At 41.5% G+C, this 25181-nt stretch overlaps 2 protein-coding genes across 16 annotated transcripts in view; one reads left to right on the top strand and one right to left on the bottom strand.

The window, feature by feature from the left end:
• The window catches only part of tdrd15 (tudor domain containing 15), a 22069-nt gene extending 16454 nt beyond the window's left edge, over window positions 1–5615 (top strand). For both annotated transcript variants that reach the window (XM_061929631.2, XM_061929630.2), the window contains exons 4-5: window positions 4841–4983; window positions 5115–5615. In XM_061929631.2, coding sequence (XP_061785615.2) covers window positions 4841–4956 — 116 coding nt within the window. In that variant the 3' untranslated portion in view covers window positions 4957–4983; window positions 5115–5615. The remainder of the gene's footprint in view (window positions 1–4840; window positions 4984–5114) is intronic.
• Window positions 5616–5811: 196 nt separating this feature from the next.
• Window positions 5812–25181, bottom strand: part of afdna (afadin, adherens junction formation factor a) — a 112414-nt gene continuing 93044 nt past the window's right edge. For 5 of the 14 annotated variants that reach the window (XM_061929215.2, XM_061929218.2, XM_061929220.2 and 2 more), the window contains 16 exons: window positions 24989–25054; window positions 24847–24920; window positions 21907–22025; window positions 20200–20400; window positions 20035–20126; window positions 19667–19861; window positions 17725–17851; window positions 17256–17646; window positions 16941–17194; window positions 16655–16866; window positions 16054–16233; window positions 14533–14571; window positions 13841–13975; window positions 9915–10446; window positions 6933–7017; window positions 5812–6868 (listed from right to left, as the gene is read on the bottom strand). In XM_061929215.2, the coding sequence (XP_061785199.1) occupies window positions 6712–6868; window positions 6933–7017; window positions 9915–10446; window positions 13841–13975; window positions 14533–14571; window positions 16054–16233; window positions 16655–16866; window positions 16941–17194; window positions 17256–17646; window positions 17725–17851; window positions 19667–19861; window positions 20035–20126; window positions 20200–20400; window positions 21907–22025; window positions 24847–24920; window positions 24989–25054 (2859 nt within the window). In that variant the 3' untranslated portion in view covers window positions 5812–6711. The remainder of the gene's footprint in view (window positions 6869–6932; window positions 7018–9914; window positions 10447–13840; window positions 13976–14532; window positions 14572–16053; window positions 16234–16654; window positions 16867–16940; window positions 17195–17255; window positions 17647–17724; window positions 17852–19666; window positions 19862–20034; window positions 20127–20199; window positions 20401–21906; window positions 22026–24846; window positions 24921–24988; window positions 25055–25181) is intronic. The other 9 variants (XM_061929223.2, XM_061929229.2, XM_061929225.2 and 6 more) reach the window with 7 other exon arrangements.

Below are 25181 nucleotides of genomic sequence, written 5' to 3'. Positions count from 1 at the left end.
GCAAGAACGCTGCCGTTGTGCTGCTATGATAGGCCATTTCTGCTCGACACAGTGTGCATACAACAACATTATTAGCAGAGGTGGGTAGAGTAGCCAGAAATTGTACTCAAGTAAGAGTACTGTTACTTTAGAGATTTATTACTCAAGTAAAAGTAAGGAGTAGTCACCCAAATATTTACTTGAGTAAAAGTAAAAAGTATGTTGTGAAAAAACTACTCAAGTACTGAGTAACATACACACACATATCATATATATATACAGGTAAAAGCCAGTAAATTAGAATATTTTGAAAAACTTGATTTATTTCAGTAATTGCATTCAAAAGGTGTAACTTGTACATTATATTTATTCATTGCACACAGACTGATGCATTCAAATGTTTATTTCATTTAATTTTGATGATTTGAAGTGGCAACAAATGAAAATCCAAAATTCCGTGTGTCACAAAATTAGAATATTACTTAAGGCTAATACAAAAAAGGGATTTTTAGAAATGTTGGCCAACTGAAAAGTATGAAAATGAAAAATATGAGCATGTACAATACTCAATACTTGGTTGGAGCTCCTTTTGCCTCAATTACTGCGTTAATGCGGCGTGGCATGGAGTCGATGAGTTTCTGGCACTGCTCAGGTGTTATGAGAGCCCAGGTTGCTCTGATAGTGGCCTTCAACTCTTCTGCGTTTTTGGGTCTGGCATTCTGCATCTTCCTTTTCACAATACCCCACAGATTTTCTATGGGGCTAAGGTCAGGAGAGTTGGCGGGCCAATTTAGAACAGAAATACCATGGTCCGTAAACCAGGCACGGGTAGATTTTGCGCTGTGTGCAGGCGCCAAGTCCTGTTGGAACTTGAAATCTCCATCTCCATAGAGCAGGTCAGCAGCAGGAAGCATGAAGTGCTCTAAAACTTGCTGGTAGACGGCTGCGTTGACCCTGGATCTCAGGAAACCGAGTGGACCGACACCAGCAGATGACATGGCACCCCAAACCATCACCCAACCATGCAAATTTTGCATTTCCTTTGGAAATCGAGGTGCCAGAGTCTGGAGGAAGACAGGAGAGGCACAGGATCCACGTTGCCTGAAGTCTAGTGTAAAGTTTCCACCATCAGTGATGGTTTGGGGTGCCATGTCATCTGCTGGTGTCGGTCCACTCTGTTTCCTGAGATCCAGGGTCAACGCAGCCGTCTACCAGCAAGTTTTAGAGCACTTCATGCTTCCTGCTGCTGACCTGCTCTATGGAGATGGAGATTTCAAGTTCCAACAGGACTTGGCGCCTGCACACAGCGCAAAATCTACCCGTGCCTGGTTTACGGACCATGGCATTTCTGTTCTAAATTGGCCCGCCAACTCCCCTGACCTTAGCCCCATAGAAAATCTGTGGGGTATTGTGAAAAGGAAGATGCAGAATGCCAGACCCAAAAACGCAGAAGAGTTGAAGGCCACTATCAGAGCAACCTGGGCTCTCATAACACCTGAGCAGTGCCAGAAACTCATCGACTCCATGCCACGCCGCATTAACGCAGTAATTGAGGCAAAAGGAGCTCCAACCAAGTATTGAGTATTGTACATGCTCATATTTTTCATTTTCATACTTTTCAGTTGGCCAACATTTCTAAAAATCCCTTTTTTGTATTAGCCTTAAGTAATATTCTAATTTTGTGACACACGGAATTTTGGATTTTCATTTGTTGCCACTTCAAATCATCAAAATTAAATGAAATAAACATTTGAATGCATCAGTCTGTGTGCAATGAATAAATATAATGTACAAGTTACACCTTTTGAATGCAATTACTGAAATAAATCAAGTTTTTCAAAATATTCTAATTTACTGGCTTTTACCTGTGTGTGTGTGTGTGTGTATATATATATATATATATATATAGATATATATATATATATATATATATATATATATATATATATATATAAACACACACACACACACACACACACACACACATATATATATATATATATATATATATATATATATATATACATACATTGATATATACAGTATATCATTTATATTTATTTATTTTGCCGTTTTTGTGTACATGTTAAAGGTGTTTTAATAATTATACATGCATGTTTAACATATAGATTCCTTTCTTTCATGAAGACAAGAATATAAGTTGGTGTATTACCTGATTCTGATGACTTGCATTGATTGTAATCAGGAAGTAGTGCTGGTAACGTCCACGTTTTCAAATGGAGGAGAAAAAAAGTTCCTCCTTTCTGTCTAATACCACATGAAAGTGGTTGTTATTTGGCATCTTATTTGTCCACCTTCCATATTCGTTTTTATACCCTTTACAAGAAATACATTGGCGGCAAACTCCGTAGCTTGTTAGCTTGTTTGCGCTGGCTTTCGGAGACTCTTATTTTGAAAGCGCAGGCGCGATGGAGCGGGACTTTAATTGTGAAGACAGGAACTGTGCAGTCAGTCTTTACGGTTGAAATAAAAAAGGGTCTTTTTTCCTTCACACTTTTGATTGATTGATTGGAACTTTTATTAGTAGATTGCACAGTACAGTGCATATTCCGTACAATTGACCACTAAATGGTAACACCCGAAGTTAGCTCGGAGCCAGTCAGGTCATGTGACCCCTGGCTCTGTTTGATTGGTCCAACGTCACCAGTGACTGCATCTGATTGGTGGAACGAAGTGAAACGTCACCAGTAAGGCAAGCACTTTGAAGGTCTGTCTGACAGACCAAAACAAACAAAGCGTGCATTAACAGATCGATAAAAATTAGTAGCGAGTAGCGAGCTGAATGTAGATAAAAGTAGCGGAGTAAAAGTAGCGTTTCTTCTTAGGCCGTTTATTGAAATACTCCCACACTTTTGACGACTTTTGGCGTGCTTTTTTCCCCTCGCTCGCACCGCTCGCATCGTCTGCTTTGCGCTCCGCCATGACGGTAGTGTGACGTAAATATGCGACGCGTCGACGAACAAAAACGTCCTCGACGTATTTACGTAACCGATGACGTTGACTATGTCGACGCGTCGTTTCAGCCCTAATATACATACATATATATATATACATATATATACACACAGTATATACGTATATATCTATACATATATGTACTGTATATATGTATATATATATATATATATACACTTATATACATACATATAAATGTATACATATATATATACATAAATATACCTATATATACACATATGTATACATACATATATATGTATATATACATACATATACATACATATATACATATATATACACATACAGTATATACATATATATCTATACATATATGTACTGTATATATGTGTATATATATATATATATATATACTTATATACATACATATATATATATACATATACATGTATACATATATATATACGTAAATATACCTATATATACACATATGTATACATACATATATATGTATATATACATACATATACATATATACATACATTCATATTTTTACATTTTTTAAGTTGTTTGTAAGTTGTATTCTCAAAACGTTGTCCATATATATATTGTACAACATCTGAAGTACACATTTCTGTACGAAAACAACAATCAACTTGTATTTTCAGAATGTGGGAATTTTTTTGTCTATTCCCCAAATTTGTCACTACCAAATCATAGTCTTAAATATGAATATAAAATATGATGTTACTCTGTTGACATCATGCTTACTTACCTTGTGTAAAGATTATTTTTTTAAATAGAGGTTTTTCACAATAAAATCTATAAACATTTATTTTAAACACGTTTTTCCTTCAATATATGAAATACTTCAAACTCGACATGCAATCTTTCTTTTTAAAATGCAAAGCACTAATTAGATTGATTTCAGAGTAAATTATTTTTGAAGTTGAACATACATTTAACTAATCAGTTTCATAATATTTTAGTTGATAACTCAATATACTTTTTCTTTGTAAACATCCAGTGTTTCGGTAGTGACTGCACAAGTTTCGGTAGTGACCACTATTTTGATTTCAAGGTTGTATCATATTCCCTCAAACTTATTGCTTAATATTAACTTATAACATGCTTGATGTTGGAAATATTGCAAACAGTAATGTTTTTGGAGAAAATGATGGATGTTCATATCAGTTGAAAACAAGTACCCACGTGGGGTCACTATTCTGAGGCAGCACGGTGGGCAGTGGTTAGCGCTCGTGCTTCACAGAGAAGGTCCTCGGTTCCATTCCTGAGTTCAGGGTCTTTCTCTGTGGAGTTTGCATGTTTTTCCCGTGACTGCGTGGTTTCCCTCCGGGTACTCCGCTTCCTCCCACTTCCAAAGACATGCACCTGGGGATAGGTTGATTGGCAACACTAAATTGGCCCTAGTGTGTGAATGTGAGTGTGAATGTTGTCTGTCTATCTGTGTTGGCCCTGCGATGAGGTGGCGACTTGTCCAGGGTGTACCCCGCCTTCCGCCCGAATGCATCTGAGATAGGCTCCAGCACCCCCGCGACCCCGACCGGGACAAGCGGTAGAAATGGTTGGATGGATGATTTCTTGAGCACAGTTATTTAATTTAAAAACCAAACCTACAATAAATCAAAGTATTTTAACCTCTGTTTAAACTTAATCATAAAGATATTATAAATTACACTTTTGAAGCAAATGTAAAAAAAAATATTCCAGCAGTATTTTAATAAATGGAAATTTAGTAGTTACAATTGGGGACAGCTACTTGTCAATAGAAAGTACCCTATAAAAGATGATTTTGTACTTATTTTTCTTATCACTATCTCAAATAATGGATTATATATATATACTGTATATACTGTATACATACACACACACGCATAGCCTTAGTTCTGTCTGATTCATTCAGGTTCCAGGGGCAAAGTCCAAGTCCAGTTTACAGACCTGACACGGAGGAAGGAAACCGCCTTGAAGCTTCCAGCCAGGACTCAGCAGAAGGTTCTGGTGACATCAAGAAGAAGTTAGCTAGCAAGTCGCTGGCAACCGGCCAATGTAAGAAAATACTTTCCAGTGTGTCTTTGCATAGTTAGCAACCACACTTTCAATGGTGAGCATTCTTGTCTGCCATGGTCCACACACCTACCAAAATACCACAAATATTTTCAGTTGTCTCTTCTGCTCAGGTGTTCTCCAGTGACAGCGGTGATGAGGGATTCCATACCAGAAACTTGACAAATTCAACAGCAAAGTTTTATCTAAATATATATTGGTTATTTTCACTTATCAGTCCAAGCTCACTATAAAATATAAATATTTTGTTAAGAGTTTTAGTTAACATTTAAAACAAGTCAATGAATGTTTATTTTTTACAAAGAAGTGTAAATTGTGTGCAATTGAAGAAAACATCTGCATTCATAATAAATATGCTGAATTGTTTTGGTTCATGGGCATAAAAATGTGTCATCTTAAGAAACCATTAGTTTACCTTTAACATGTTTAACATCTCACATTAGAAAAATACTTGTTTTGAATGTCCCCAGAAGTCCATACTGTTCATTTCTCTAATTGCACAGGACATTTATTCTAAAAGGGCTAACAAGGAAACAAAGCAAAGGGAATGGTTGATATGTTGCAACCGTGGGGAACAGATAAACTTGTGGAACATATGAAAAGTAGTTTTTTGTTTATAGACAGCAATGAAATAAAACAAGCGTGCTCACAAAATAAGAGCACCACTTACCTGCTCAACTTTGTAAATATTTAAAACATTAAAAAGAGCATCAGCCAGTAACAAAAAGCCTGTCATGTTTTGGTCACATTTAATTTGAATGTGCAAGACAGGTGAAGTGTTGATGAAAGCAAGACACTTTGAGACGGTACTTATGAGAAATCTGCATTTATTAATGATTACCAAAAAAAGTCCAAACACGAAACCCTTGAAGGGATTCAGTTGATTTGGAGGAAGTGAAGTGAGTAAAGCTTCCTGCTGTTGAAATAATTTAAAGTCACTGTCGTCAAAAAGCATCGCTTTTATTTCAAACCTTTAAAAGTGCCTTTTTCTACATCACCAGCGGGGACCGTTGTCATGGAAACGTGTGGTACGTCCAGATCCCTTTAAAAGTAAAAATGAGAGCAGTTTGGCCCGACATTTTTAATACTAGAAAACATTCTTTTTTTGTGCAGCTTTCTTCCAACACAAACAATAAATATGATTTTAATTATTGTGAAAGTCTAAAATGTCCGATCAGTCAAATTAATGTCACACGACTGCAAAAAAAAATAAAATAAAGAATACTACAGTATTTATTCAAAAGAAAGTTAGCTGAGGTTGGAGGAAACATTTAAATGTCACATTAGTGTTTGGGCGTGTACAGTCATACCAGCCAAATATTTACAGTCAACTTGTGCACTTTCAGATCAAAGTTTTCCTAAAACATCACAAAAAAAAGCCCATTATGTTGGAATGAAGTAACAGTGTTTACTTAAAAAAAACCTGTTGCTGGGCAGAAGAGCATAAAAGCTGGCCACTTAAAATATCTAAGATGTAAAAAATGTTTTAAAATTTAGCATAAACCTCTAACCCCGCCCCCCAGCACCCTTTTACAGACAAAAATATATTTCCCCCATTTTGTGGTACAATTACAACTTTTGTACATTGCTTCTCTTACACGTGTGAGCTGGGAGGGGGCAGGTGGGGGCAGGGCCAAGTGGTAAAAATCAGGGGGTCCAGTTATTTAAAAAAAACAAAACAAACAGGAGGTCAGAAGTGGCCGTGGCGGCTCACTGCTTGGTGTTGAGCTCGTTCTCCAGCTCCATCAGTTTCCGAGACGCCTTGACCTTGTTGGACACCTCCTTCCCCTGAGAGAAGAGACGCTGGCGCTCCTTAAAGGTCAAACTCTCGGGAGGGGCGCCGCTGGGGATGTTCTCCTGCTCCTGACTAATAACATCATCAGCATCAATGTCACCTACAAAGAGAGTCAAATGCTGCATGACATACTCACCTCTTGGTCCATTTGTCTCTCGGGTCCTTGTAGAACTCTCCGGATCCTACAACTCCTGACGAGTTTCCAGTGTACGAGTTAAATCCTGTGGACCGACACACAACGGTTAGAACCGTGGCACACGTGACGCCGCGAGAAGCCCCTGGCATACGCCTCCGTTCCTGATCAAGATTGGAGGTTTTCTTGAAAAGCAGCCAGAAGCTTCTCTGGTCCGCCGTCAACTTGAGAAAACATTTTCGGTCCAACACAGAGCAGCCCGAGCAGAAGGAAGGAAGTTCTAGAGCAGCGTTAGGTACAATCACCCAGAAAGTGTTAAGAGAGAGCGTGTCGGTCCGAGGTCGAGGTCATGTGTTTCTAGAACCTTCTAGCTTCACATGCGACCTCAACCTTTGACCCCTACAGAAGCCTAACCACACATCATTCCAGGGACAAAGTTACATTCTTGGAAAGAATTTGCCTAAAAACAACTTTAAATGTGTTTTTTGACGTGATGGAAGACAACACACACATTCATGCATCCAGCTGGCAGCTTCTAGATCAGGGGTGTCAAACTCATTTTAGCTCAGGGGCCGCATGGAGGAAATCTGTGCACACGCTGGCCAGACTATTAAAATCATGGCATTAAAACTACAAAATAAAGACAACTTCAGATTGTTTTCTGTCTTACTTTAGCCAAAAATAGAACAAACACATTCTGAAAATATAGAATAAAATACTGGCAGCGGTAAAATTTAGATCCATAAAGGAAAGAAAGAATGTTTATAAGTGAATAAATGTACATATGCATACAAATGTTTTCTTTTGTATTATTTTTTTTAATGAATGAAGTAACGTTTATGACAACTTTTTTCCAAAACACAATATAGAATGTGTGATATAACAGGAAAATGCATACATTTTATCATTTGATTTCAAAACGCTTGCAAAAAAGTGGGACCCCAAAAATTTACTGAGGGACCCCATTGTTATGACGATGCGGTCCCTGGGACCCCATTTTGAAAATTCCTAGCGCCAACACTGATGGAGTATTGGTGCGTGCAAAACAGCAGCAGGCAGCTGTGGCCTGTGGGCCGGTTCTAAAACAAATCAAATATCCCGGGGGCCAAAGATAATTTATTCGTGGGTCAGATCCTTGACTTTGATATCACTGTTCTAGAACCTTCCAGCGTCTGAGGTTTTACACGACACTGGAACTTCTAGATCGGGTGCATCCAAATTTCTACAGTGAGGTTCGCATACTGAAAAATGGAAATATGCATTTTGTACACTAAAGATGATAAATCTCGTTTAATGTAAGATTTGTGTTACTAAAGCTGACAAAGCTAATTAGTAGTGATGTGCTCAGTGAGTGTGTGGCTCACTCACTAGCTGTATTGAAACGGCACTGATACTGTGTTGCTGTTTCATAATGGTCATGTACTGGATTAAAAAAGTCACTCCTGACTTATTTCAGAAGGAGCTGTCACTCAAAGATCAATCACATGGTTTCTTTCTTAAAGTGACACACACACACACACGGTATCACTTCTTGTGTTTCATAATGCATCACTTGATCCATCCCTACTAATTAGTCTCACATCGGGAAGCTGCCAGTGGATGACTGCGTGAAGATGAGGAAGACAAAGGAAGAAGAAAAAGAGATGCAGCCGTGTGGAAGCGCAGAAAAAAGCAATAAGACATCCAGCCAGCTGTCAGCTGAGGGTCGTCAGCGTGATGCCAACATGCACGCATTGGCAGCGGGGGATAGCAGGGGGCGGGGCTAATTAAGGTGCTGGTTAATAAGTGTCGGGGCGTTAGTTGTGCAGCCGAGGAGGTGCGCTCTCGACTTTTGGAACTACAAATCAAAGTCCGGCTTGTGGTTGTGTTGAAGAAGCATGGAGGGTTTCTCTTTGTCTGCCGCCATGATGGAAATATTGTAGAGCCAAACATTAAGCAGCTGATATCCCTGCCAGGGTCAATCCACTTGCATTACATTAACTGTAAAACACATTTTATTCAGCAAAGTGCTGTGATTTTATATGAACACAGTTGAAAAGAAAAAGTTGAACTACCTTGACCTCTGGAAAAAATAACTGTTGCCCAAATTACAGCATTTTTGTTTATTCTTAAATGTATTTTATTTCTTGAATGCCTGATGTGCTTAGTGCCCACATGCTGTCACCATGAATGTGTCTATGTGGCTACCTTTCATGCATTTGATCATTACATGCTAACACACTCCTGTTTCTCCAACTTAACACTAAAATCAAGTTGCCTGAGATGGGCCAATACAAACATTTGAGTAGTTGAAGATGTGGGACTTGAAGCAAAGACTAAAATAGAAGTTTATTTTAAAAGTTACTTTTAGAAAATGGCACTGATTTATTGGATTGTCTGATAAATAACATGATTTAGTACACTAATCCTAATTAATGCATCTTGGCTACCACCGGGGGGCGCCATCATTAAAGCGACAACTAATCACCACTGGGGCGGCAAAAGAAACTGTCATGGCTGCCGATGATGTGGGATGAAAGGATGTGGGAAGGGGAGGGGGAGGGGGTCTTCCCTTCAGAGCAAACACCGCTAAGCAGAGACACGGTGCAGGAGGCGGTCCCAAAAGCAGGCAGCGGCGGCGAGTGACAACACCAACAGTACTGTGATTGATTGATTGATTGATTGATTGAATAATCGATTGGCTAGGAGGGGTGTAAATCTGCAGGGAGGTGGGCCGGAATATCCATTGCTTTTTCTGTTGGCTGATTGAAGGGGAGGGAAGGATGAGGAGGAAAACAATTATAGATAAATAAATAAAAGCCCCTAACACGCTGTGATTGGCTGGCGGAGAGGGCGGGGCATGACGCCTAAGAGAGACGCACACAGAGGACGAGAAGAAGAAAAAGAGGTTCTAAGATCTAGACGGACAGGCGAGTGATGGAGAGTTTTGGAGAGGGGCCACAAAGGGCGCCTGACTCCTCCCCCTCTCGCTCTCTCTGCTTCTACCTTTCAAGCCTCCTGGGGGTCCGCCGCCAGGTTTGGCGGGGAGGGGGGGCCCTGTACTGTTGGAGTTGTTGGCCGGCAGCTGGAAGGAGCTAGACAAGAAGATGCCGTCCGACATAGGGCGAGGTTTGCGTGCAGTGGGCGGCGGCTGAGGCTTGCTGCGATAGGGCGTGGCGCCGGCCGGGAGGTCGCCGTACGACTTCCGGGTCGCCGACAACTTCACCTGACCTGATTGGCCGCCGCCGCTTCCTGCTTCGTCCTCGTCTTCCTCGTCGCCCGTGTAGGCTACGAACTTGGCGGTGTAGAGCGTGTCGGGGGAGGCCACCTGTGTTTTGAGGTAGGAGGTGTTTCTCTGCGGGGGCGGCGGGGGGGTGTTAGTAGGGTTGGGGGACCCGGGGGGCTGGTAGTCCCTCGGCAGCGGGGGCCGATACAGACCGGCCGGCTCGTCCGGCGTCAGCAGCTTTCTCTCCGCTTCATCGTGCTGCCGGCGCCGCTCGGCCTCCAGGCGAGTGTAGTACTCCTCTTCCTGTCTCCTCTGGGGGGACGACAAGCTGTTAGTGCGCCTCGCTAATCGCTCTTGTTGGCGCTCACCTCAATCACCTGGGAACCCCCACCCTACACCCTACAGACTTTAGATGGGCATTTTCAGAATAATCTTATTAAATGTTTGTTTTTTTACCTAATTATAGCTGGTAGAAAGACAAAAATATTTAGATTTGGTGTTTGTTGGTGGGTGTCCTGATTTGATATTTATATCGGATATCAGTTTGATAACGGCTTGCATCTAAAATTTCCAATAGAAACTCTGATAAAAACAATCTTGCAGCGTGTCTACTTGTGCAAAGCTGGTCAGCCATTTAAAGAGGAACTGCAAAATTTTGGAATGTTGTCCATCATTCACAGTCGAGCACACATTTTTCTTTGTTTGATGCATTCTAACTCGTAAACAAACGCCAACAAGAGTCAGCTAACAACGGAGGCAATTGGAGTTGCTCTATTGCACCTATAAAGCACTCAAATACTAAAACTTCCATCAGTGTTTTATATACACTGTAATTAAACATATGTAATATAGCAGGCACATTCATAATAACATGTAATATTTACATATTTTAAGCATACTTCTTCCAACAACAAGTATTACTAATCATGACAGACGTCATGAGAGCCAACGACGACTTCTTTGGAAAAAATGATGATTCAGAACCTTATATTTCTGAGACTGAATATATGGAGGATGAGCTATAAGTCTTAGAAGAAATAATCATAACACACAGGTACATAGTTTTTTTTTTTTTTTTTTTTAAAGGCAGGCGCAAACAGGCGTCTTTTTGTGTCTTTCTTGCCATCTTCGGGTTTTAGTTGACCAACGTCTCGGTGTATGACCCCAACCTTCTACTATACAGGTGAGAGGCATGATTTATGATCTTGAATTTACTTTTACCAACTCGGAGGGGATGCAGCAGCTCACCTGCTCAATATGTCAAAAGCTGCATAACCTAGTTTCTTCTCAATGATCACGGCGCCGCTAAAAGTAGTTCCTCTGTGTTAGCGCTTATAATAACAATATCGCTAATACTTGGTTAATATGCAGTTTACGACATGTAAATGGAGTATTGTTGGCTGATTTTGGATTTTTTTAGAGAGCTTTATGGTCGCAATTGTGTACTCCCGTTAGCTACCTTGTACTTACCGTGTTTTACAAATTAGAATGCATAAAAAAGGAAAGACGTGTTCTCTTCTCACATAGGGATTGTGAATGACAGGCAACATAAAAAAGTGCAGTTCCCCTTTAATATCTAAATGTCCTCCAATAAGTACAAGTTCGGTCTTTTCTTGTATTTTAATGAAGTCGGTAGGCTATAGGCTACGAGGAGCTAGCAGCCACACAACAGCGAAGCACACAATAGCACACAAGCTAGCCGTACGTAATTAATGTCTTTAATTGAACAATATCACAGTCTAAAACAGCACATTTGTCAACATAAACAAGTAACAAATAATTATAGTTGCATATTACTTCCACATAAAGTCTCCAAATCAAAGGCATATTAGTAAGTATGCAGTAACAAATGTATCCGCATATTCAACTTACTGAGTCATGCACTTAACTTAATGAATTATTGTAACCACTAGATGTCACCAAAAAACTAATTACCACTCCAATTTAATTAAAGACCGCATACATTTTTAAAGTTTATCTACTGTATCTGTAAGTCCATTTCAGAGGGTTAATAAATAAGTTAGAGTTGATCAAACCTACCATGGTTCTCCAAGTCATTTCACTTGATCAATCATTTTATAACATTGCACATTACAGAATAAAGGTATGTATGATTCTTGCTGATGAGATTTATATTGGTACCGGCCAATATTCAAAGCTCCAATATCATATCGGAAGTGAAAAAGTTTTTTCGGGACACCCTTAATATTGGACTATGATACTAGTGGCGTGTGAGGTTCAGAGCTAAATAATGTTTGTATTCAAATTAAATAAAGAAAAATACATAAATATATGAAAAATAAAACAATGAGTATGAGCAACAACAAAAAACTACCATACTACCAAACGTTAGCGACCGGCCTGGGTAACCACACTCCATTCATTGTAGTTACAGTGTATTTTTCTTTAAAGTGTTCTGTTTCTATGGCAGCTCCTTTAATAAAGCAAACTAGTTGGACAGTGCCCTCTGCTGGTTGTTACCAGGTAGTTCACGTAATTATTCAATTCCTTACCAATATAGAATGCCCATCTTTAGTTTGCAGTGACACACTCTAGCGCTAACTTGGAAGTAAAGTAGACTCCTGTGTTTACACCCACCACTGCCTCCCCCACTGTGTGTGTGTGTGTCTGTATGTGTGTCTCTAATGTGTAGCTCAATAATGCATTTCGATTTCTGCCGTTTGGAGACGCACCAGCTGCTCCGGGTGCTGTGTGTCCACCCTGACGTCACATTTGTCTTCTCGTGTTCGCTCCAAATCATGCGTGGACACGCCTGCCACGAGTGGTCCAAAGTAGAAAAAAAACCTGCGCGGACTAACATGTCGCAGCTTGTCAGCGGTGAAGAATTTCAGAGGGATTTTAGTGGCAATGTCGACATGGATGACGAAGGAGGACAATGGTGGACGTGATGTGATGTGTGCGTGTGTGTCTATGTCGGGAGGGTGGATGGTGATAACAATAATCACGAAAAAACCCTAAAACGGAAATAACTTGACGACAAACATGCTGGAGGTGAGCGCAACAACACATGAGGCGGCTGGGGGGATATGGGAAGATGACAACATGCAGTTCATATATTTAAATTGAAAGTCACACAGGTGATGTCTACACATACACAAAGGTATTTTTGTTCTTAGTAAAAGACATTTTCAGTGGTTCTCACAGGTCTGTAATGCGTGAGGATGGAATGACGGAATTGGTGAAAACTGTAAAAAACAGTTATTACAACATTTTTACTTAAAAAAAAAAATACAAAAATAAAACGGCTGTGCATCTTCAATACTGTTATCTGTAAACTACAGTTTTAGGCAATCAGAGGCTAGAAGAAAGTAATTTCCGGGAAAAGACAGTATCATAATTGAGAAATGAATATACATTGGATGATATTTTCATAAAATACTTCATAGCTTTTCTTTGTAGGTAAAAACACCTGTGTTGTTGTGGACATGTCCTCAGTGATAAACTACTGACACATTAGGAGCATCTTTGAACAACCAGCGGTCTGATGGCTGCCCGACTAACTATGATGATGATGGACACGGGCGTGTTTGATTTAACCACCAGGAGGACAAAAGCCATGTAAAGATGTGATCAGACCGTTGGTTTTTGAAAGAACAAAATGTGTAATTACATTGCTTGATGTTTAAAAAATGTTAAAACTCATTATCTAAATACTTTTTTGTAAAGAAAAAAAATGTATGTTTACCTTCTCCGCAGTCTCCCGCTTGGTTCGTTCTTCCTCTCTCCACCTCCTCTCCTCCTCCTGCTTCACCCGCTCTTCTGCCTCCCGTTTGCGGATTTCCTCCAGCTGCTGTTTACGTCGCCGCTCCTCGTCCTGCAACTGAACGCACGAAGCGCCGTGCATGGGAAAGGGGGGGAAGACGTCAGTGGTGCTGCGGTCACAATGTCACACATTTGCAAACAAATGTGACGTGGCGCCATAAGACATGGTGTTGATCGGTCTTACAAGTCTGCTCCTGAGGGGGGCAGCAGCGTGCACGGCAAATACACATGCAGACCAGTGACTAGCATGCACCAGAATGACAGACACACACTGACGGATGGGTGAACCATCATGATGACGAGCGACCGCCATGCATGGAACACAACCCGCGTCCGTGTGATGCAGCCATGCAGGCACCGGCTCCGTATGCACTCAAAAGCTCACATCCACCACAATGTCTCCGTCTGTTTTAAGTGGACAAAAAGACGGACACAAACAACAGCAGCAAGCAGCCCAGGACGGCCTGCCCCACGCTAGCAGAGACAACCACGCCCACAAAGAGAGGCGGAGATAAATCCAAAACACTTAGGTGGACGCCCCGGGCGGGAAAGAGGTAGTGATGTGGGTTGAGGGGGAGGAAGGGAGATAGTGGGCATTAACAGAAAGAAACATACCAAGTCTAGAACAGAGATAGCTGGGACAGCAGTCTTCTGCTGCAGAAGAACAAGAGAGGACAGCGAGTGAGAGGGACAGCAGAAAGAGAGGGGGCGGGGCAAGTGCAGGAAAAGGTGGAAGTGAAGGAGCAAAGAAGAGGAAGCATCAACTAGAAATTAGAAGGGAGGACATACAGAAAGTGAAAACATCAGCTGAGGTAATTTTCTGTCATGATGGCCCCGTGCCCTTTCCCACAGTGCATCAGGTCCCACCAACAGGGACCACCAGTGCTAACTTGGCACATTTCCTCAAAAAGTGGCCTGGACCGCTGGTTTACGCAACTGCTGAGAGTACAAGGCAAGCTTTTGAAAGAAGACACCATTTGAGGAAATCCGTAAACACAGAATCAGTACAGTGGAACACGTTTATGTTGACGCCACTCGCTTTAGATCACTAACCATAACGTAAGCAGTTGTCGACATAACCAAAACTCGCCATTGCTTGCACTTACATCTAGAGAAGGAGTGATAATAAAAGATTCTTGTTTTTGCAATTTGTAAATATTTTTATTTAGAGTCTTCTGTTTTATTATTTTACACTCTTATCTATTAGAGTCGCTACTCTAAAATGTCATTGTAAGTCTCAAATGCAAAGACGATAAAGCCTTCACAAAACAACAAATATTTCTTCCGGTGGCTAATAATCCAAAACAAAAATTAAATAGGTGCATTATTTTGTTGTGGTTGTGGATTCCAGATTAACACTGCCATGCTTTTATTTTGAAGATTATTTTACACTGAACAGGAAATCTACGTGCAAATTTTGATGCCATATAACTAGACAGTACTGTGGTTATGTTGTGGTGTGTGGACAGAAACAAACCAATTTATTCTAGACATGACCCCTTTGGTTCTCAAGTGCTTGAGCCAGTGCCAAGGCTGAAGCCAGACATGACATCAAATGCAAAAAATGTATTAAAATATGACACCGATTTTACGTGAATCAGTATTCGGTAGTACAGATGAACTTCGATTGGTGCCTATGAGCGTACCGAATTTGGTACCCATCCTTACATCTCGTAGTAGTAATGCTGCCTGCCTGAGCCAATCAGTGACCACGATACTGAACAGCACTGTCCTATTGGTTTGGTCTCATCTAGCGGCCAATACTACTCATTTAGTTTAACCTTTGTTATGCTTGAAAATGATTTATTTGGGACAGAAAATATTTTGAGTCAGAAGAAAAAGTGGAGCAGGACTTGATGAATTGGTCGACATAAGCGGGTCCCACTGTATAAGCGAAAAAATAAACAAAGTTCTTTAGGAGTGAGACATCTCATTGGCAGCCAGCCAAGCTGCCATCCGGCCCCCCAGCCAATCGAATTGAAGCAGCTGAGCATGGCAAAGCGATGACAGAAGCATGTTGCAGATGCACAAACACGTGTTTTGTGTCCTCTTCCCCATTACTGTAGCTCAAACACAAGTCAATACAAGCTTTTTTCTTTTAAAAATACTACAGCCCCCACACCCATCCCCACTCACTCTGGCTCTCTTCTCGGCCTCCAGCCGCTGCATGATCATCATGGTGTCCACATCCTCGTCATCCTCCTCCTCCTCGTCCTCGTCGCTCTGCTTGGACTCCTGCAAACGCTTCTGAAACTGCCACTCGAGCATCAGCTTCCTCAGGCGGTCGCTCTCCTCTGCTGTACGCTCCGGCTTGGCCTGGAAGGTGAAACACTCCCAATGACTTTGTAAGTAGGGGTAGGAATATCGAATTAGATATTATATATTGTGACAGTTTGACAATGATATCATCATTACGTGGTAACTGATAGAGTGGACAACTGCATCAACAATCTCGATATCTGATACTGCCCCACCCCTACTTGCTTTGTATTTCCACATATTAACAACAACTAAGTGTGAGGCGAAATGTAATTTGCATATTTGGTCATGACGCATGTGCATTGTATTGTATTGTATTGTTATGATCGCTGAGGGTGAGACAAAAAATGAGCGAAAAACAAAGATGCTTAGAAACACTGTGCTTGGGGGAAGGGCTTACAGCAGAACCTGCAGCTCGTTGAGAAGAGCATTACGTTTTTTTCATGTTAAAGTCCTTAAATTGTGTCCCGTAACTAACTTGAAGTTCCTGGATCTCTTTGTCCAAGAGATCGACGATGTGAAGCTGCTGCTGCTTCTCGGCCTTCTCGCGAGCATCCCTCTTCCAGGGGTCCGGAGAGAGGCTGTCGCTGGTCAGCTCTTCCTTGCTGATGGTGATATACTGAAGGTCTCGCCTCTCGATGGTGCGAGGCTGTTGCTGTGGTAGAAGATCTCTGATCACCGTGTCCATTCCTGCGGCCGCAATGCACACAGCAGAAAGGTTTTAAAAACTTGGATTAGTGTTCCAGAGGAGGGAGACGTGCTACCTGGGGGGTTGGAGATACTGGCAGCGGGAGGGACTGATGAGCGAGGAAGGCTGGCCAGCTTCTCCGGTCTGGAGGGAGGAAGCTGAGGCTGCGAGGGGGCGTAGGCTTGAGCTGGACCCATGGAGGCTGGAGGGGGCTGATGGTGGTGAGGAGGAGGCGGCATGGTTCCTCCGTTGTTGTGAGGCTGGACGGGCATGACAGGGTTAGCCCTGATCTGACCCAACTTCCGCTCCTGCTCTCTCCTCTTTCTCTCCCTGTAGTAAATCATCATCAACATTATAATCATCCAAAAAGTAAACAAGACATGTTTAGTACCTCTCCTCTTCCAGACGAGCTTTCTCCTTCTCATACCAACGTTGTTGCTCCTCACGCTTTTTGCGGTCGGCTGCTTGTTGGGCCGACGCAGAAGGCGGCGGCGGCAGGGGCAGCTCAGGTTGCGGTTCGTAGAGGTCGTGGGCATCAGGGTAAGGCGCGGGCGGTGGTGGAGGGGGAGGTGGCAGGTCGGAACGGGATGGCGGCTGGACCGAGTGCGGTGGCACGGAGTGAGGAGCGTTGGGCGTCTTCCACCGACCGGGCCCTGTCTTCTGGTTCTTGCCAGAGGACGTGGAGGAGTTTGAGAAGTTAAGGTGTTCCTGGCTAGATGTCGACGACTCCAACGAGGACGAAACCTGCTGCTGCGGCCCCCAGTGGTCTGGTCCTCCGACACCTGAAGTCACACAAAACGCTATCAGAACATCCAGAAGAGAACCTGAACCCAAGTCTGCTGTTGATCCAACTTTCTTACCTGGTGGTCCCCTCTGGTAGTCCATGTCTCGGTGCTGGTATTCCTGCTGGTAGTGCTGCTGCATGCGCTCATCTGGCCTCATAAGTCCAGGGGGAGGGTACATGTCCTCCTGTGAGTGGTTGACCCGCTAGAAGACCATTAAATAAATCGTAAAGCATCTGTATGCACCTACAACACTTAAAACTTACAGTGTATGGAGTTGAATTATAGAATGGCAAAACAATTCAAGAAATGTACTAATATATTCCGTTCTGAGAAACAGTCTAAACTTAGTAATTACAAAGTACAGCGAAGAATCTTGAACTTTGATAATAAATCAGGTATAAGCAACCATCTACAATCTGTATATATGCATTTGTTCATGTGGATTATAACTCCTTGATTACTTTGAATTCATTGACGATTATTTATTATGAATATATTTATGTTACAGATAAAATACAGGAGGTGAACAAAAGTATTAGTACAACTTTGAAATGGAGAAGGTGTAAAATTCATCTGACTCCTTTTTGGACATGTTCAACTTTGTGTGACAGTGTAAATTTGTGCTGTCTTATTGTGTAATCTTGTTTCCATGTTCGAAATAAACAAACATACATAGTCAGATATAAACAGTGCACACATAACTACAGTCAGTGGCCTTTCTGGCTTTAATGGCATCCAAGTCCGAAATTGCTGTGCTCTCTCAGCTTTATTAAGGTCGCCCAATAAAGAAAACTTTTTAGAGTATGTCCTTCGAGCTCTGCACAAAAAGGCGAGAAAAATAAGTAAAAGTTGGCTTGGACTCCTTTGCGACGTCTACCTCTGGGGAGCGGCATCTTGAATCTTTTCGCTTAAGTTTACGGTCTTTAATTATTTAAAAAGTGCTAAAAACAACTTTATAAAAAGTCTGCTGTTCTTAAGCCAATATTTTATTTTCTAGAATCCATAAAATCGATTAATTACCTTTTAAATCAATGTTAAATCTAGAGATGTCCGATAATATCGGCCGATAAATGCGTTAAAATGTAATATCGGAAATTATCGGTATCGTTTTTTTAATTATATTTAGTTTTTTTTATTAAATCAACATAAAAAACACAAGATACACTTACAATTTGTGCACCAACCCAAAAAACCTTCCTCCCCCATTTACACTCATTCACACAAAAGGGTTGTTTCTTTCTGTTATTAATATTCTGGTTCCTACATTATATGTCAATATATATCAATACAGTCTGCAAGGGATACAGTCCGTAAGCACACATGATTGTGCGTGCTGCTGGTCCACTAATAGTACTAACCTTTAACAGTTAATTTTACTAATTTTCATTAATTACTAGTTTCAATGTAACTGTTTTTATATTGTTTTACTTTCTTTTTTATTCAAGAAAATGTTTTTAATTTATTTATCTTATTTTATTATTATTTTTTTTAAAGTACCTTATCTTCACCATACCTGGTTGTCCAAATTAGGCATAATAATGTGTTAATTCCACGACTGTATACATCGGTTGGTATCGGTTGATATCGGTATCGGTAATTAAAGAGTTGGACAATATCGGAATATCAGATATCGGCAAAAAGCCATTATCGGACATCCCTAGTTAAATCGATATATATCTTCTGGAAGGCCAACGAGCCGAGCACAAATTGGTTTTCTTTGATTTTGGCAATATAAATCGATCTATCGTTAAACACCTACATACAAATCTTAGCCTAACACACTACTGTGTGCTAAGTACAAACAGGTACACATTTTTTATTTCCCCTCATCTTTGCGTCATCTCCTAGAACATACTGCCTGGGCAATTGCTCAGGTGGCCAATTTCTTCTACCTTATAGATTCCGATATATTTACATACATATAACAGAGAGCTACATACCGAAGATAGTATAAAAAATATATTCACACACACACATATATAGATACAAAATCCTGTCCAAGTAAGGTGTTATTTACCTGCATGCTGTTGTGGATGTTGTCCACTGTGGGGAGCCGTTCTCTGTCCTCCATGCCATGCCAGTGCTGCGAGGCACCTGGCCCGGAACCTACCACACGATCCTGGCTTTTGGATGCTGGGATGGTAAAGTACTCCCTGGCGTAGGTCTGAGTGGGGATGGGGTAAGCCTCCGGACGCGGTGGTGAAGGCTCATCCTGACAGCAACAAAAGGAAACGACTCACTACTTTACAGTTTGAGCTTGATGAAAATGTTTTTTTTCTTTTTTGAGCTCAAGAGCATTGGCGTGAGAGTGGCACTCTATGCTCTTCTAAACTGCAGGAATTCCTCACAAGGACATCGCTGGCCACGACCTCAAGAGGCACTTACGTCAGCGCACAGGTTGCCGGTGGAGACGGACGTGATCTTGGTGCCAGGACCGCCGGGATAGACTGGTTTTCCTGCGGGACTCTGGCCCTGATCTAATGAGGGACAGACAGTGTGTCTACTGTAAAAGAGTCTCAACACAAAGAGCATAAAAGAATTTAAACATACTGGCCACATTGGGACTGGAGCGGTGGTCTGCCCGGTTCTTGAGAAGCCGATCCTCCCCGCTCATCTTCTTTGGTTCTGGATAAGAGTCCCAGCCGGGCTGCGGACTCTCTGGAGAGCCGTTCTGCCCAGAGCTGTTGTACAACTCGAAACCTTCGCTCTTTGGACGCATCTTGCCGTTCTTCTCGCGACCTCTGTCTGATGCTGAACGTTAAGAGATGAAAAGGGAGTGATGCTGTTAGTGGCTGATACAGTCACAAGAATTCAAAGTCCCCCCCCCGCCCGTGCGTCGATTGAGGTGGGCGGGGTTTGGTGGTAGCGGAGGTGTATAATGTAGCCCGAAAGAGTTAGGGATGCATGGGATTCTGGCTATTTGTTCTGTTGTGTTTATGTTGTGTTACAGTGCGGATGTTCTCCCGAAATGTGTTTGTCATTCTTGTTTGGTGTGGGTTCACAGTGTGGCGCATATTAGTAAGAGTGTTACAGTTGTTTATATCACAACCCTCAGTGTAACCTGTATGGCTGTTGACCAAGTATGCCTTGCAGTCACTTACGTGTGTAAGCAGAGGCCGCATACTACCTGTGACCGGGCCGGCACGCAGATAGCATGGTGTAAAAGCGGACGCGACGACATGTTGTAGAAGACGTTTAAGTCAGTGCCGGGTGAAAATCGGAGAATGTTTGCCCCGGGAGATTTCCGGGAGAGGCACGGTAAAATCATGGGGGGGTCGGCAAGTATGCGGCTGAGCCGCATTAGAGTGATCAAAGAGCCGCATGCGGCTCCGGAGCCACGGGCTGCCGACCTCTGGCCTAGGAGACCCAGTAACAAGCTGTAGAAAATGGATTGATGGATAGGCAAAAAAGGACAGATAAAAAAATAAAAAAATAAAATAAAAAAAAAGTTCTTTTTTTTTTTATTATTTTTTTTTACTTTGGACTACGCGCGGGCCGGATTATGGACGCTGGCGGGCGGTAGTTTGGGGACCCCTGAATTAGACCAACGATGGTGAGTCACATGACCAACATCAGTTACCTGTGATCTACAGACACACCTCAAAATCTTGTAGAAGAATGGAATCTATTCTAGCTGCAAAGACTACACATTGTCTGCACTTTTCACTTCCAGTTACTTGTCCATATTGCGTAATACCCTATTACATTCCTGAACAAGTCTTTAACTTCCTCTGTGGTTTATTTCAAATCTTAAAAGTGCTTTAATAAAGTGTCTTCGTAGAATGCTTTCCAAAAGATACATATTGTGTGTCACTCCGTGCCAGTTGGTTTCCTTTCACTATAACGTTGTGTCAGACCGCACACCAGTCTGTACAGCGATCTTCTTTAATGAGTGGAGGGTCACATTCCAACTGGAGCCAGACGACCGGTAAACCTGCTACCCTGAACGAGCACGGCGTTCCAGAGAGACTACAGAGCTTCAGTGTGTGCTGGCTCTTCCCTCGGACTCTTTATTACTTTAACCTGCAGCACAATTCAGCGCAATTTAAGGTCGTGTTGCGCTGACAAACCCATCATTGTCACAGCTGTAAGGAGACTTCCCGCTTCTTAAAACACACTTACGTGCAAAAAAACAGTACGACCTTGTCATCACTTTATAACAATAAAAGTGACCCGCCATTGTAAACATTATGGTGAATGCTAAGTTTTAAGCATTTAAACATTATGCAAAAAGCAGACATTAAGCGGTGGGCTCACCTCGAGGCATCATGGGGCTGGGCTGGTTAAGGAGCGTGGCCAGGCCGTGGTAAATGGCGCCTTGCTTGGCCACCTCCAGAGTCACTACCGAGCCCGTCCTGGTCATCAGCTCAGCCGCCCTGGAGTTGTACGGCGACCATGAAAAACAAATATTTGCCAATGACATGGGAGGAAGAGGACTAACTGGATTTGAAAATTCATGCATTAATGCTGCGTTTTGAGAAAACCCCTAAGTGAGAAATTTCAGACCTTAAAATTGACAAAAATGAGTGCGCGAGTGCGTTCGCACTGAAACGTACAGTAAAATGCAGTGCACTATCGTTTTGTTTGGCCCGCAAAAGATTGGCTTCCCAAATGTATTACTTGTTCATGCTAACCCCTTCTAAGCTCACACAATCATTAATAGCATGTCCACAAGGCTAACTAGTTGCCATCTATCCATGTTATTTGCACTAATTAACGGAACTTTATTATTTATGATTTACATTTAGTTGTTTCACGCTTAAAATCGTTGTTGTTGTTGTTGTTGTGGTTGTTATACCTCCCTCTTGTCCCCGCAATTTCCCCCTCTGTCTTCCTTTTTTTCTCTTTCTATGCCCTACTGCTCCGGTCCAGCTGCGCCAAATAATAATATAAATCCATTTAATAAAGTCAAATACAAATAAGGCAACAAGAAAAGTATTCCCACACTGCTCTTTTGTAAAGTAAATCTGTACAGCAAATATGGGCATATACGTCAACAATATGATTTGCCCGAGTAGCTGGACAGGACAAAAAAAATAAAAAATAAATCTCTGTTTGGCCGATGGCCTATTGGCCCCTTGGAGGCAAAAGTTTTTGCCCCTGTGCTTTAGATTGTCAAGTTTGATTGTCTTCTCAGCGCTCTGTCAGAGCTAAAGCCAACCCTGGCGGGGCCGATCTAAGGACCTCATGAAACTATCTCTGCCGTGTCCTTTTGTATATCTCAGTGTTTTAGCCCTTTTGACGGTAAAAGTCACGGATAAGATATGTTTATTTGTGTGGATTATAGAGATTTAAGGGTAAATGGTATAATGATAAACCGCAGTAAAATTCCAGACGATTAGTAATACCCTTTAAATTTGTAATTACTGAAAAAACTTAATTTATTAATGCATTTTAGGCAACACTGCTTACTTCCAGGAAACTAAGTCACAGCACCGCTGGCGCATGAGCACTAGCGTCGTTTGGCTTGAAAATCATGGCGGACAAACAACACTGACTTTGCTCTGGAGATTTCCCCTCGGACTAAACAGAGCCAAGTGCTTGGTTTATCTTCATCTTCCCTCGCTTCATTTCCGTGGAGTCTGGGCGTGCGTTTAAGAGCGCACTGCTGTTTTTAGATGACTACAGGTGTGGACAATATTGGAGACAGACTCATTTGTCTCACACTAAAAGTATACAGCGAAGGAGAAAACTATTTGATGTTGCTCTTATTTTCTCAATACAGCGTCTATCAGCTGCTGTGACTGACAGTTAATGACGTGAGGAAACATGCAGCAGGCGATGTGTCGGGAACGTTGTCACAACTTGTTTATCAAGTCTTTAGTTTATTTACTGGGATGCTTGATAAAAATATTCAGAATTATTATTTTGGCCATAATTATGCAGCCCTATGTGTAAGACTAGATATCATACATGAACACTATTTTTATCTATATGGACAAAAAGTGCAGTTACGTCTTATGGCCATCAAGTGCCATCTTTCAAAATTCTTCCATTTGTTTTTATTTTTGTATCTCTTATGTCCATAAAGTGCTATCTTGCACAATTTTCCCATTTATTTTATTCATGTTATTTTTTTTTCCTGCTATATTATTTTATTTATAATGCTTGTGTTGCATTCAATTTCTACTTGAGGTCCATGAAACAGCGTTTTTATCTACAATAATGTTTCTTCTACCAAGGAAATCATTTTGAATGTGTTGTTTGCGTTTTTTTAAATAAAACTTGGTTAAAAGATTTCAGTTTAAGTACTTTTTGAAAATTGATAATTTTGGTCACAATAACCATAATAAGAAATGTTCATACCGTAACATCCCTAGTGGATTCCCATTAGCTGTGGCCTTGCAATAAAAGTTTTCTATTTAACAAATCAGATTCGACTATGGAAATTCTTATTGAAGACAGCCCTATTGTACAGTACTCACTTTTGTTGCAATCATTTCAATGGACAGTAAGTACATATACACTTATATAAAAGCTCCACACTGATTACTTTACATTCTAACAAATTGCCTTTTATTCTGTGTTGTCCCATGAAAACATAACACAATATTTTCAGAAATGTGAGGGATGCACTCAGTTTTGTGAGGTACTGTACAATATTTTGAAAATAATACAATGAGAATATCCATAGGCATGTACTGTAATATACATATTAACGTGTATTCCATTTGCGATACAGCCACTATTGTAATTCACTCAACAACGCCATGCCATGGTCATGGAAGACACACTATAAGCAATTAACTAAACACTATACCTATTTGTAGTCATTGAATGTACAATATATTTCCAGACTGTTTCAAGATATCATCTACGCATTGAAAGTTATTTAATAGCTTATTATGGCTCTCCATGTGTGAAGGAATGTGTAAATACAGCAGAAATATTGAAAGCAGAGGCACTAAAAGAGGGTTTTATGTGACAAAACAAAGTGTTTTTTTGTTTTTAACAACAATAAACTTTTAGAAAGACTTTCCCACGCCTGAGGTTTTAAGGCTGTGGTCATCATGTCACGTCATTATTACATTTTACTTCTCCACACACAGTTTCATACATTTTTCTTCCTATTTTCCAGTGCCCACAAAGAAGCAAAGTGTGGTTTGAAGGAGACATTTTTCTCCTGGGTGTGACTCACGTCAGCTCATTGCTGGATGTGCTCTTGTTATGTGAATGCCGAGCGTTCGTTTTTTTTACCTCTCCTGCGACAGACCGACCAGGCTGCGGCCGTCCACGCTCAGCAGCTGGTCTCCTGCTGCCAGACGTCCGTCCTGTGAAAAAGACACAGAGGGTCAGTTTATGCTCTCCAGCATGGGTTGAATATCAATGTGATACCGACCATGTCGGCGGCGCCTCCTTTGACCACAGACTTGATGTAGATGCCCAGTTTTTCCTGGCCGGCGCCCTGCAAGATAACACACACCATCAATATGAAACAGCGCCACCTTCTGATTTCCTCTACGCAAATTCCACAAGAAGTTCCTGGAAGTTTGATAGTGAACAAAGCAGCGCTGGATTGCTTTCCTGAGCTG

The sequence above is a fragment of the Nerophis lumbriciformis genome, linkage group LG34 (genome assembly GCF_033978685.3).
Source record: "Nerophis lumbriciformis linkage group LG34, RoL_Nlum_v2.1, whole genome shotgun sequence".
Lineage (NCBI taxonomy): Eukaryota > Metazoa > Chordata > Actinopteri > Syngnathiformes > Syngnathidae > Nerophis > Nerophis lumbriciformis.
Note: the sequence above shows the minus strand (reverse complement) of the source record. Positions and strands in the feature narration are given on the sequence as shown.